This window comes from Bubalus kerabau, chromosome 3, assembly GCF_029407905.1.
Source record: "Bubalus kerabau isolate K-KA32 ecotype Philippines breed swamp buffalo chromosome 3, PCC_UOA_SB_1v2, whole genome shotgun sequence".
NCBI lineage: Eukaryota > Metazoa > Chordata > Mammalia > Artiodactyla > Bovidae > Bubalus > Bubalus kerabau.
Genome location: NC_073626.1, coordinates 143,473,323 through 143,486,720, shown reverse-complemented (window position 1 = coordinate 143,486,720; position 13,398 = coordinate 143,473,323). Strand labels below are relative to the sequence as shown.

The following is a 13,398-nucleotide window of genomic DNA, read 5'->3' as shown; positions in this document are numbered from 1 at the left end:
GCTTAACTCAAGTGCTTGCAGAGCGCTGTGTGTTTTAGTTCTTGGACTGCTTACAGTTAGTATTTTTTCTGTGCGGGGAGGGTGACGACTAGTAAAGCATGTAATATACTAGTGGTAAGTGCAGTGAGAAAAGGAAATCGTTAAGGCAGGTTTAACCAGACTTTTGAGCAGAGATTTGGAGGTGAGGAAACTAGCTGTACAGATGTCTGAGTGTACATGTTCCAGGCGAGGGGAACACCCATTGCCTGGACCCCAAGGCGGGAATGTACTCGGCCCTTGAGAAGTGAGCAGGGAAAGAGGAGTTTGAGGGTCTGGAGTCGATTAGTTTCGCCTGATGGCTTCCATAACCGAATTTTTATTACTTGGGTAGAATGGGTACTCGTTGACACTTTTTCTTTTAAATATGCCATAAAACTGAGCTTGTGTGAGTTAAGAGAGGGAAATGAATGTAATTCTCTTTTGTTTTGTAAATAGAGGCTCGTTCTTGAACTTCTCTCAATAAACTCTGAGAAAGTAACAGTGCTTCCTGAAACCATCAAGAAAGAAAATGGTAAATTTTATGGAATTCTTATGAATGTCTTTCATAAAAAAAAATTTTTTTTTTTTTTTTTTTTTTTTTTCAGAAAATCAAGGGAATTAAAACTGCATGGAAATTTCAATGACAAAACAAATAATAAGCTGACGAACTATAAAGTGTAAAATGATTCTAAACAAAACCATCAAAGGCAAAATTAAATTATGTCTTTCACTTAAACAACACAGAATTTACCTTTATATGGAAAAAGATACCATACAGATAGAGATGGAAAGGGGTTCTTGCAGAAGAGCATAGTCAGGTGTGATAATTTTCATTGGATCCTTTTGCTCTTGGTCTAAGGTGGACACTGGAGTCGGAGATAGAAAGAAAGCAGTGTGCCCCACCAACACACACACACACACACACACACATTCCTGCCTTCTTTCTTCAACTTAGTCATACTCTGACTGCTAGATACTATTGTAAAAAGAGAAATTAAAAAAGAAGTCTCAGAAGCTTTCTAGCCTCTCTGGAATGGGGTAACAAAAGGAGTATTTTGACTACCAATAAACAGATGAAGCAAAAAGGCAAGAAAGAGAGTACTCTGGTTACCTCTGCACATTTAGGATCTGAAAACACTGATGCTTTTTATGTCTGATGTCGTTAGTGGAGAAAGAAATTGTTTTTCAACTCTCACAATTATATAAGGGAAATGGTAAAAAAAAAAAAAAACTATGTTTGTAAAAGTCTTTTTCCTACTATTTTTCAATAAATATTAATGACAGTGAATTGCTTGTCAGTCATGCTAACATAAAAATCGTTTTTATTGATGAAAAATTCGAATAAGATAATTATTTCCATCATAGTGTGTTTGAGTGTGAAGTCGCTCAAGTCGTGTCCGACTCTTTGCAACCCCGTGGACTGTAGCCCGCCAGGCTCCTCTGTCCATGGGATTCTCCAAGCAAGAATACTGGAGTGGGTTGCCATTTCCTTCACCAGGGGATCTTCCCAACCCAGGGATTCAACCCAGGTCTCCTGCATTGCAGGCAGATGCTTTATCCTCTGAGCCACCAGGGAAGCCATCATAGTAGTTGCTCCCAAATTTTTAGCATAGATACCATTTTACCTAAACATTTACCTTTCTCCTCTGGAATTTTTTTTTTCCTACTGCTGAAATAATTTTGAAGAAATGCAACTTATCTCTCAAAAGCTACGGTATGGATAGATCATCTCTGAAATGGTGTTTCTTTCTGTTTTTATTCAGATAGTCATCTTATGGAAATGATACAATGCACAAAATCACCTGAAGAAATCTCATTTTTCTCACATTCTCTCTCCTTTTTAGTCGGTGACATTGCATACAGATGTAGGTGATATTAAAATAGAAGTCTTCTGTGAAAGGACACCCAAAACATGTGAAGTGAGTACCATAATGTATGCATAAAAGATGAGTTAACTCAGTAGGGTAACCATTTTGAAATCGAGTCACTTAACTTAAATGGCATTCCCCCCAGAAAAATAGAAAACTTTTCTATGAAACCATTGTCAAGAAAAACCATCAATCATAATTTCTGATCTAATTTATACTTTGTTTTCTTTTAAATAAATTACTTAATTTTTAGCTGTGCTGGGTCTTCGATGCTGCATGCAGGGCTTCTCTGGTTGCAGGGGCTATTCTCTATTTGCAGTGCACCAGCTTCTCTTTGCGGAGAAGGCAATGGCACCCCACTCCAGTACTCTTGCCTGGAAAATCCCATGGATGGAGGAGCCTGGTGGGCTGTAGTCCATGGGGTCACTAAGAGTCGGACACGACTGAGCGACTTCACTTGCACTTTTCACTTGCATGCATTGGAGAAGGAAATGGCACCCCACTCCAGTGTTCTTGCCTGGAGAATCCCAGGGACGGGGGAGCCTGGTGGGCTGCTGTCTATGAGGTCGCACAGAGTCAGACATGACTGAAGCGACTTAGCAGCAGCAGCTTCTCTTTGTGGTGGTTTCTCTTGTTGTAGAGCATGGGCCCTTGGCAGACAGGCTCAGTAGTTGTGGCACACAGGCTTAGTTGCCCCTTGGCATATAGAATATTCCCAGACCAAGAATTGAACCTGTGTCCCCAACATTGACAGGCAGATTCTTAACCACTGGACCACCAGGGAAGTCCTACACTTCTTTTTCTGATGTTAAAGTGAATTAAAGAAAGGGTAGATAATTTTTCTCTTACCATAGTGTGGCTGGTATCTTTTTCTTTCTTTTTTTCTTTAATTTTATTTTTTTATCTTTTTTTTTTAATATTTTTTTTTTATCTTTTTCTTTTGGCTCATTTTTCTCAAGAAATATAGGGGAACTGTTCCATATATTATTTCACTTGTTTAAATAACAAGGATAGAAGGAAAAAGGGAGTTCCTTGGTGGTCCAGTGGTTAGGACTTGGTGCTTTCACTCCTGTGGCGTAGGTTCAGTCTCTGGTTGGGGAACGAATATCCCATAAGCAGCGTGGCATGGCCAAAAAAATACAAGAAGGGAAAAAAAGAGTCAGCTATATATATTCATTCATTCAGCAATTTTGCTTATGAGAAGCTATCTTGCCAGCATCTGGAACTTCAGTGATGAACAAGAGACATTCCTTGCTCATGTGGAGCTAATATTTACCTGATAGGCAGGGGGAAAATTCATTCTAGAAAAAAAAGTAATTCTAGAGGGAAATAATGCCTTGAAGGAAATAAAGTATTGAGATGGAGAATAATGGGAAGGGATTTATTTAAAAGAAGATAGGGCAAGGCTAGCCAAGAAAGTGGTACTGCACTTTAAGAACTGAGTGTGAAAGGTAATGAAGGCATCTCCATGGAAGGACTTATAAAAAAGAACGTTCCAGGTATAGAAATAGGTACAGGGCCTCAAGGTGTGAAAGCCTGTGTTTTTTGAATAAACTTTCAGAAGGCTGATGGGATTAACACAGTAAGTAGCAGGGAAGGAGTGATTATCATGAGACGCAGAAGTAGGCTAGGTCATGCAGGGCTTGCTAGGCTCTGCTGAGGGTTTTGTATTTTCTTTCAGGAACAGAAGGAAGCTATTGGAGGGTTTTAGTCAGTGACTTTATCCAAAGTAATGCCTCAAAGACATTGTTTAAATAGGTTGTTGCAGTATTTTCAGTAAATAAAATTCATTTGTTATCTAAAATATGTTTCTGCTACATTTCTCAATTACTATTTTTACTCTCCAGAATTTCTTGGCTCTTTGTGCCAGTAATTACTACAACGGCTGTATATTTCATAGAAATATCAAGGGTTTCATGGTTCAAACGGGAGATCCGACAGGTAAGTGATTCCAGTAATACGTAAGGAATTGAATATATAGTATAAAGAAGAGACTAGATAAAGAATAGAAAAATAAAAGCATGTGGGGTTTTTATAACTTACCTTAGCAGGAAATTTTTAAGCAGAAGCTACTAGCATCAAGTCCTAAAATATGAACAATATTGATAAGGAGGGTTGGGAGGTTTTGTAGAGATACTTTGTTTTTATGTTCTTTAAAGTTCATTTTGGGGAAGAAAGGATATATCAGATTTTATTTGTACTTAAAGGGTTGCTGTTGCTAAGTCACTTCAGTCATCTCCGACTGTGTGTGACCCCATAGACGGCAGCCCACCAGGCTCCCCCGTCCCTGGGATTCTCTAGGCAAGAACACGAGTGGATTTCCATTTCCTTCTCCAGTGTATGAAAGTGAAAAGTGAAAGTGAAGTCGCTCAGTCGTGTCTGACTCTTAGCAACCCCATGGACTGCAGCCTACCAGGCTCCTCCGTCCATGGGATTTTCCAGGCAGGAGTACTGGAGTGGGGTGCCATTGCCTTCTCCGTTTAATTAAATACTTCGTTTGTCTTGTAATATAGGTACTGGAAGGGGAGGTAACAGTATCTGGGGCAAGAAGTTTGAAGACGAATATAGTGAATATCTTAAGGTATATCCAAAATACTTCAGAATCTATTTTTTCATGCTGTGTTTACACTTGGAAACTGATACATATGTTGTAATAATACAGGTTAAAATAATTAGTAAATATACTTTTTTTGTAGTTTTTCACGCTTGATAAGTGATGTCGAGAGGAAATATAAATGTCAGTTCTAGCCTAATATATAGTGGAATCTCACCATCACATGAATCTTGACATTAGGTGAGCTCATCTTTCGGTCCAATCTGAAATGTTTAATCAGTAATATACCTGTGGGGCTTCATGTCTCACTATAAAATTCATGTTGAATGACATGAATCATTGGTCTTTTTTGAGAGTGGGGAGGAGAGACTGTCAGACCTTCTGGTTGCAATATTGCCTATTATCAATCGCCGGCTTTTTATCATCTTCTCTTAGATATTTGAATATTTGTTTTAATTTCACTTAATGTGTATGGTAGATCTCAGCTAGGTCTCAGAGAAGTGCACATAAATAAAACTGCAGCATAGAAAAATTAGATACTTATATTTCCTTTGTATTTTTTCAAACTTTCTAAAGAATTTTCTTTTTTCTAAAAGTTAAAAAACTAGTACATATTAATTTAAAAAAAAGTTCCATTTCCCAGAGATGACATCAGTTAACAATTTATTGTGTGGTCTTTCAATCTGAATATGTAATTTAGTATATTGTTTTGAAGTTACAGTAAAATGTACTCAGCAAAACTTCTAAGAATATTCACTTCAGTGTTGTCTCTGAATGGTGACTAGGAATAATTTATCTTTTTGCTTTTCTATCATAAATAAATATTGTTACAAAGTTGGGATTAGGAGGTGATAAATTGTTTAAAAAGTCACCCTTTTCCTGAATCGGAAATGAAACAGTTTTTTAGGCATTAATTAATAACTGTTTCCATGGTACTGATCTGTCATACTATACCAGTGATTTTCAAACTTCGCTGGTAACAGACTGACCTGTAGAAGTTTTAAATTAAAAAAAAAAAGAGTAGGGCCTTACCTCCCTAAATCTTGAGAAAAACAGGAGAACTGATTAGGACTGTGACTATATTTTAAGGTTCCCTGGTGATTCCTACACAAACAAGGTTAAGAACTATTTTCTAACATACCAGAATTAAGGATGTGTGAATAGTCATATACTCTAGCCCTGAAATTCCATTCCCACACATTTACCCTAGAGAAATTCATGTACATGTGCACTAGGAAACATGTACAAGAGTGTTCCTAGAGTACTACTTGTAATAACAAAATTTGAAAAACAATGTCCATCAATCTTTGAGTGGACAAATTGTAGTATATTCAGTAGTAAAATATTATACAGTGAAAGAAATATGTATAATACATGTATGAATCTTAGAAACATTATGTTAACTGCAGAAATCATTTTCTAGAAGACTAAAAATAGTATGAACTATTTTATAGAACTCAGAAACCAGCAAAAGGAAACAATATATTGTTCAGGCATTTATAAAGATATTAGAATACTAGTTACCACTTTGAGAGGCTGAAGTAATAGCTGAGAGGAGCATATCGGCATATGCAACAATTTGGTAAATTTTAATTCTTAAAGCTTGAAAACAGGTTAATGGTTGCTTATTTTATTATACTGTAAGTGGTACATATATTCTTATGATGCATCAAATACATTTGATTGGTAGTCACCTTTTAGGGAGACAGTAAAGCATTAATATCTATGTAGTTGCATCTCTGTGGTTTGTCTCATTAGTGTCTGCTGATGAATAGCATCAGACAGAGTAATCATTGGAGTTACTTTTAGTATATTTTATATTTAGGCATCTCCCTGTAAGACAGTTCTGTCTTCAATCTTATTGATAAAGTCCTTTTAACTCCTGTACACATTCCCTTGTATAACAGTGTAATGAATATTAGACAAGGCCTTCCTTAGATCATCCAGTCCTGGGTTTATGAACTGACTGCCCATAGGTGGAAGACCCACAGATTCATTCTTTATGGCCATTGGTTTAAAAAAATTATAAATGTCATGAGGCAAGAGATACACTATTCCTTTTGCCAGATTCCACCATTCCCTAATGTTTACATTCTGCCCAATTATCAATTTACTATCTGCGAACCCTTGTGAGAATTTGAATTATGAGAAAACCCCTGAACTAGTCCAACCTCCCTTGTTTTACAGATAAAGAAACTAGCCAGAGTCCAGTGTATATGTAAAGAGATTATGGGGATTTTGGTTTTGTTGTCTGCCTGATGGTTTCATACCAGCACAGTGTTCCTTAATATAAATGTAAGGATTATTTCTATTATACACTGGTGTTGCCAAAAGTGTTCATGGCTCTACTTCTCCAAAGATGAAATCGAAGAGTATGATTTGGTATATAAACAATTTACATACAAGTTTCCAGAGATACAGATCATACAGAAACTGAACATTTGGACTAGCCCTGATGGAAACTGATTACGTGTTTTCTTGATCTCTTAAATATTGGGAAGGTGAAGAGTGCATGTCTTGTTTCAGTCCTATATTTGGAATGTTTATGTAAAAACAATTAATACTTTGGTCTGTTCTCTTCAGCACAGTGTTAGAGGTGTTGTATCTATGGCTAATAATGGCCCAAATACCAATGGATCTCAGTTTTTCATCACCTATGGGAAGCAGCCACATCTGGACATGAAATACACAGTATTTGGCAAGTGAGTATTCTGGTTTGGAATTTCACTGCAAAGGATGCATGAGTGGCTGTGATCATGGCATAACTAGTATTCAAAGAGCAGTATGAGAGCTAAATGTACTTGAAATTTATACCCACCACTTAACAGCCATGTGACCTTGAGTAATTTACAACCTCTCTCACCCTGTTATTTTGTAAAGAAGCACCAGCTCTTTTTTTCAGGATCTTATGCAAGTTAACAGTATGTATTGTTTTCATTCAGAATAGCATTTTGTATCAACACATCTGAAAAACAGTTGCTTAAACAAGATGATGGGATGGTGGTTCTAGTATGTCATTGGTGTCCCAGGTGCCTTTCTTTTTTCTCAGCCATCATTAGCTTTCATTCTGAAATTCACCTCATGGTTATAATTTGGGCAGCAAAGCTCCAGTCAGAACATTTGTGTTCCAAGCAGAAAGGAGGAGGAAAGGCAAAAAGTGCTTGCCAGCTGAATCAGTCCCTTTTTAAAGAACTTTCCTAGAAGATCCAGACCTTACTTACGAGAGGGTAGGAAATGTTTTTCAGCTAGATACATTGCCATCTCAATAAAATCAGGCCTCTATAAATAAGAAGAAAGGGGAATGGAATCCTGAGGAGACTTTTAGCAGTCTCTGCAAGAAAATCCATTAGATACAGTATCCCTGGGAATTGCTTTTATAAATCAACAGGAAGTCAGTTTGTCAACAAATTATTTACTGTGTTCAATAAACCAAGGCAAAGTTCTATAGTTTGTTTTATTTAACAGTTTGGGTGCCAAGCTAGTTTAATTAAAAATACAAGAGTCTACAACTTTTCTTTTTCATTCCATATGCAGGTCTAATTTATAGATTAATACTTGATGAAAAGGAATATTATAGCCTTTAGTAGTTTTTGTGTGTATTATGGATAATCTTTATACTCCCTTTCTTTTATATTCTCCCTAACCCACCATTCAGAATTATTGATTAGAAATTAGTAGGACTTATCTTACTGAATTGGTTAAAAAACACTGCAGCATTTAGAACAAGTATTCTTAACCTTTAGTCTAGTAACTCCTTGGAACTCTTTTCTGTATATGCACACACATTTTTCTGAGAAAATGGTTCATAGCTTTTGCTGGTTCTCAAAGGTACCCATTCCCAAATACTTAACTTACCTCAACTCTACATGCCCTTTTTGGCCTGGAATCTTTTTCCTGCACCCTTTTTTTTTCTCTTACTGACCCAGAAGGTGGGAAAGCCTTTAAAACTTAAAATGTAAAGACCTTAACTGCCTACCTTTGGGTGTAAAATCAAAAGGCTTTGGCTATAATAACATTTTAGTAGAAATGTAAAATAAAATGGGAATCTGTTATTTTTAAAGTACCTACTCTAAGTCTTAGGAATTGATTCAAATTGCACTAGGAAGTATAACCTAAAAAGCCACTTTGTCTTAGTAGACTAAGTTTCTAGAACATATTAGAAAAACAGCTGTATTTTTTTTTTTTTTCTGATAGAAACATGAAGTGGGCTTGCTGGAAGTGGGCTTAGCTGTCGATCTTCTCTTCAATATTTCTTTCTGTTGTTTAAAAGCAAAAAATAAAAACACCACGTTTAAACACTAAAGTACAAAGGAGCTACCCACTTCAGAACCTTCAGTGCAGGGCAATACTCATAATAACTGTCATGCTTACATACTTTTTCCAGGCTTTTGCTATAGCAAAGAAAACCTTCTGACTGGTTGTATTGGCCCCATTTGTAGCTAATCCATGTCAATGAGGCAGAATACATCATTTAGGTACTTTGATGGGAATATTCCTGCCCATTGCTACTTTTGTCTAAAGGCATAAACATGAATTTTTGTTTCTGAATTTTGGGCCCTACTTATGGCAGAAAATCAAAGCAATATCTTACTGTATACTCAACAAGGGAACTAAAAAAACTGTACGACTTGGTCTTTTTCTCTTAGAGAGACTGTAATTGTTGTAGGTGTTTGTATATTATGTTTCAATTGTAGGAAATTTTCAAACATTATATTGTTTCTCTTTCAGGGTGATAGATGGTCTGGAGACTCTAGATGAACTGGAGAAGTTACCTGTAAATGAGAAGACATATCGACCTCTTAATGATGTACACATTAAGGACATAACTATTCATGCCAACCCATTTGCCCAGTAGCTATAATAGACCTGGACAAATACGGGCTAACTATTCAAGGAACACACCTATTATGGTTTACTCAGCTTTAATTATGTCAAAGATTGCAGCTTGTTTATAACTAAGATCGTCTATGAGCTGCTGGTACCAAGAGGGGTCAAACAGTATTTAGTCCTATTTTTAGAGCATATTCTATGAATATTATCTAATGCATTTCTTTAATTAAAAAAAAACCCTGTGTTTAACTTTGTATTTTCATATAAACATTCATTTTTAAATGCTGAGTGTCAAATCCAGGCATTTTTGAGCACCCTAATTACATACTCCTACCATATCTAGTCCACATCCTATTCAGGTCAATTCAGTTGCTCAGTCATGTCTGACTCTTTGTGACCCCATGGACTGCAGCACGCCAGGCCTCCCTGTCCATCACCAACTCCTGGAGTTTACTCAAACTCATGTCCATTGAGTCCGTGATGCCATCCAACCATCTCATCCTCTGTTGTCCCCTTCTCCTGTCTTCAATCTTTCCCAGCATCAGGGTCTTTTCGAATCAGGTGGCCGAGGTATTGGAGTTTCAGCTTCAGCATCAGTCCTTTCAAAGAATATTCAGGACTGATTTCCTTTAGGGTAGACTGGTTATATCTCCTTGCTGTCCAAGGGACTCTTAAGCGTCTTCTCCAACACCACAGTTCAAAAGCATCAGTTCTTCGGCACTCAGCTTTCTGTACAGTCCAACTCTCACATCCATACACGACTACTGGAAAAATCATAACTTTGACTAGATGGACCTTTGTTGGCAAAGTAATGTCTCTGCTTTTTAATAAGCTGTCTAGATTGGTCATAACTTTTCTTCCAAGAAGCAAGTGTCTTTTAATTTCATGGCTGCAGTCACCATCTGCAGTGATTTTGGAGCCCCAAAAAATAGTCTGTCACTGTTTCCACTGTTTCCCCATCTATTTGTCATGAAGTGATGGGACCAGATGCCATGATCTTAGCTTTCTGAATGTTGAGTTTTAAATCAACTTTTTCAGTCTTTCACTTTCATTAAGAGGCTCTTTAGTTCTTTGCTTTCTGCCATAAGGGTGGTGTTATCTGCCTCTCTCAGGTTATTGATATTTCTCCCAGCAATCTTGATTCCAGCTTATGCTTCATCCAGTCCAGCATTTCACATGATGTACTCTGCATAAAAGTTAAATAAACAGGGTGACAAGATACAGCCTTAACGTACTCCACATCCTAGAAATATTTCCATTAACTATTTACTTTGTACAGTTAGAAAGAGGAAAGATAAATAAAGAGATAGCCTAGAGGGGCCAGTCAATCCATTAGGTATTTCCCCTGGTGTTTATAGTAAAGGCCCAGAGAAGTCCTGGAGTACAGTGAACACTCAGAATTCCCTAACTGATTTGCCCACGGAACATCTTTTTAAAGTGTATCATTTTTTAAAATGCAGGAATACATAAACACAGGATAAGAGTTTTAGAGATGATCCATTTGGAAAATACAATTAGTTATAGAGTCTTGGTCTGGGTCTGAATCACAGCTCTGCCTCCTACTATTAACTAGGCAAGTTAACATCTCCAGGCTTTAATTTTCTCATAAATAATCCTCCATATGACTCTTGTTAGGATTAAATGACAGTGTGTGTAAAGCTTCTGGTGTGGGGGAGTGTTCTGTAGCCAATAAATGGAGGCTGCCTTCTTAACCGTATCAGGCTTCTCATTTAATCAGTCATTTATCAGACTATACCACTGATTTGATCAAGAACTATGTCCTATTCACTGTGTAGATCACCTGGATTAGACTTTGGGTATTCCTCAAAATGATACAGAACATTTCTTTGTATCATTTCTGCAGATGGCTGATCTAATTAATGTTTTGATTCTTAAGTGTAGTTTGGGAGTTAGCGTGCAGTTATCCTCTTTTTACTATTGATGTCTCCCATACGTTCCAATAAACTGAGTGGCCAGTTATATCAATGCCCTCAAGTTTTGTTTCAACTTTTTAATCTAATCATTAGTTTCTAGAATTAGTATTAAGGCCTTTTTTGGGTCAGAATTTGGTTTGCCACTTCTTATACTTTATATCTTTTTTCTCTTTTAACCACAAAAATAACGGCTATGTTGTTTCCCATAGGAATGTTGTGGCAATTTCAAAATATAAAATACACCAAATAGTTAACCTATGACCAGTAAGACCTCACATTGTTCATACAATGAGAAAATGTCTTTAGGCATTTTTCTGCAGCTTTGTTTATATGTAATGATGAAATAGTCTGAATTCTTCTGACTCTGTGATAGAATTTTGTAAGGTGTTTAGACAGTGATTTGATTTCAGTCAGTCTAGTTATCCTAGAATATAAGTTATCAATCACAATCTGATCTTTCCATAAACCTGGTATTTAAAATATTATTTTATCAATTTCTTTTTTCTTTACCCTGTTGTCACATAGAGTTCATCTGTCAGAGTAAACCTAATGTGAACATCTTTGTTTATAAGATATTTGATAGAATACAGAAAAATAAGTCTTCAGTAGATCAGATAAGACTTTTTTTTGTCCCCCGGCTTAAGGACATAACCCCTCAAACAAGCATGTAACTGGGAAAATCAGGTCTCTGCTTTTACTCACTGTCCCACATATATGTGTTAATATACAGTATTTGTTTTCCTCTTTCTGATGTACTTTATTTTGTATGATAGTCTCTTAATCCATTTACCCTTGATATATTTCTTCTCCAAACATATCATTGAATTTTGTCACCACCCTTAAGAGTATTTTATTGATTGTCAGGATGTTTTTGTATTGACTGACATTCCCTCAATTTTTATTCCAAACTGTGCCACTGTTTTTTAGTGTTGCCAATATGGTAACTTTTGGGTTCTTCAAACTCATTCTTAGGTCTGCTCAGTTGTACCCATAAGGATCTCAGATAAGGAAGTATATTGACAGCACCCATGGGCCTCCTGTAAGTAGCGAGGATCAAAACTCAGAACATTGATTTCTGTCCACTCACACTGAATTAACTGGTTCACTGATCATATTAGCAGTTGGGTGATTGATATCTGTTCCATATATTGAAAGTCAAAGTGTTAGTTGCTCAGTCATGTCCAACTCTTAGTGACCCCATGGATTATAGCCTACCAGGCTCCTCTGTCCATAGAACTGTTTAGGCAAGAATACTGAAGTGGGTAACCTTTCCCTTCTCCAAGGGATCTTTCCAACCCAGGGATCGAACCTGGGTCTTCTACATTGCAGGCAGGCCCTTTACTGTCAGCCACCAGGGAAGCCCGTAAACTACTAAGACTAGAATGTTGCTGATCAACCCAAATTCTCTTTAAAATGAAATTAACATGATTCCCCATCTAGACTGCTGCTAAGTCGCTTCAGTTGTGTCTGACTCCGTGTGACCCCATAGACGGCAGCCCACCAGGCTCCCCCATCCCTGGGATTCTCCAGGCAAGAACACTGGAGTGGGTTGCCATTTCCTTCTCCAGTGCATGAAAGTGAAAAGTGAAAGTGAAGTCGCTCAGTCGTGTCCAACTCTTAGCGACCCCAAGGACTGCAGCCCACCAGGCTCCTCCGTCCATGGGATTTTCCAGGCAAGAGTGCTGGAGTGGGGTGCAGCCCTCGGGCTGGGCACCTGTTTTTTGCAAGTAACATTTTCTTAGAACTTGGCCATTCCTATGTTTATGCAGGGAGTCTGGCTGTTTGTTCTACAGCAGCAGTGTTGATTGACTGTGACAGAGACCAAATATCCTGCAAGTCTAGAATATTTACTATCTAGTCCTTTCAGAAACAGTTTGCCAACCCTTGACCCAGACTATCAGCAGTTGCCAGATAATCATGGTTTCACAGCAGAGGAAGTAGGATGAGTCCAAGGGATAGTATAAACAAACTATGCCCGAAACCTTCTCTGCTGTAGAAATGTACCTGAATTCAATAGAATTCCTCAGTCCTGTTAGATCTTGGTTTGGAGTTCTCTTTTGAGTAGAAGGCTTGCAGACCTTTTGTTTTGGTTAATGGCAAATTGAGTAGTTAAAATTTATATCTTGGTTGAACTTGGAAATTTCCAGATCCATTTAGTAACACATTTATACTTTCTATGTTGGATATTTCTGAA

The 13,398-nt window shown here is 37.3% G+C and overlaps 1 protein-coding gene across 10 annotated transcripts in view; it reads left to right on the top strand.

Moving 5' to 3' along the window:
* PPIL3 (peptidylprolyl isomerase like 3) overlaps positions 1–9,515 on the top strand; it is a 119,178-nt gene extending 109,663 nt beyond the window's left edge. For 6 of the 10 annotated variants that reach the window (XM_055573082.1, XM_055573081.1, XM_055573079.1 and 3 more), the window contains 6 exons: positions 475–550; positions 1,863–1,937; positions 3,734–3,827; positions 4,400–4,467; positions 7,024–7,142; positions 9,169–9,515. In XM_055573082.1, the coding sequence (XP_055429057.1) occupies positions 548–550; positions 1,863–1,937; positions 3,734–3,827; positions 4,400–4,467; positions 7,024–7,142; positions 9,169–9,295 (486 nt within the window). In that variant the 5' untranslated portion in view covers positions 475–547 and the 3' untranslated portion in view covers positions 9,296–9,515. Of the gene's footprint in view, positions 1–474; positions 551–1,862; positions 1,938–3,514; positions 3,645–3,733; positions 3,828–4,399; positions 4,468–7,023; positions 7,143–9,168 lie in introns of those variants that run through there. The other 4 variants (XM_055573086.1, XM_055573087.1, XM_055573085.1 and 1 more) reach the window with 2 other exon arrangements.
* The last annotated feature ends 3,883 nt before the right edge of the window (positions 9,516–13,398 follow it).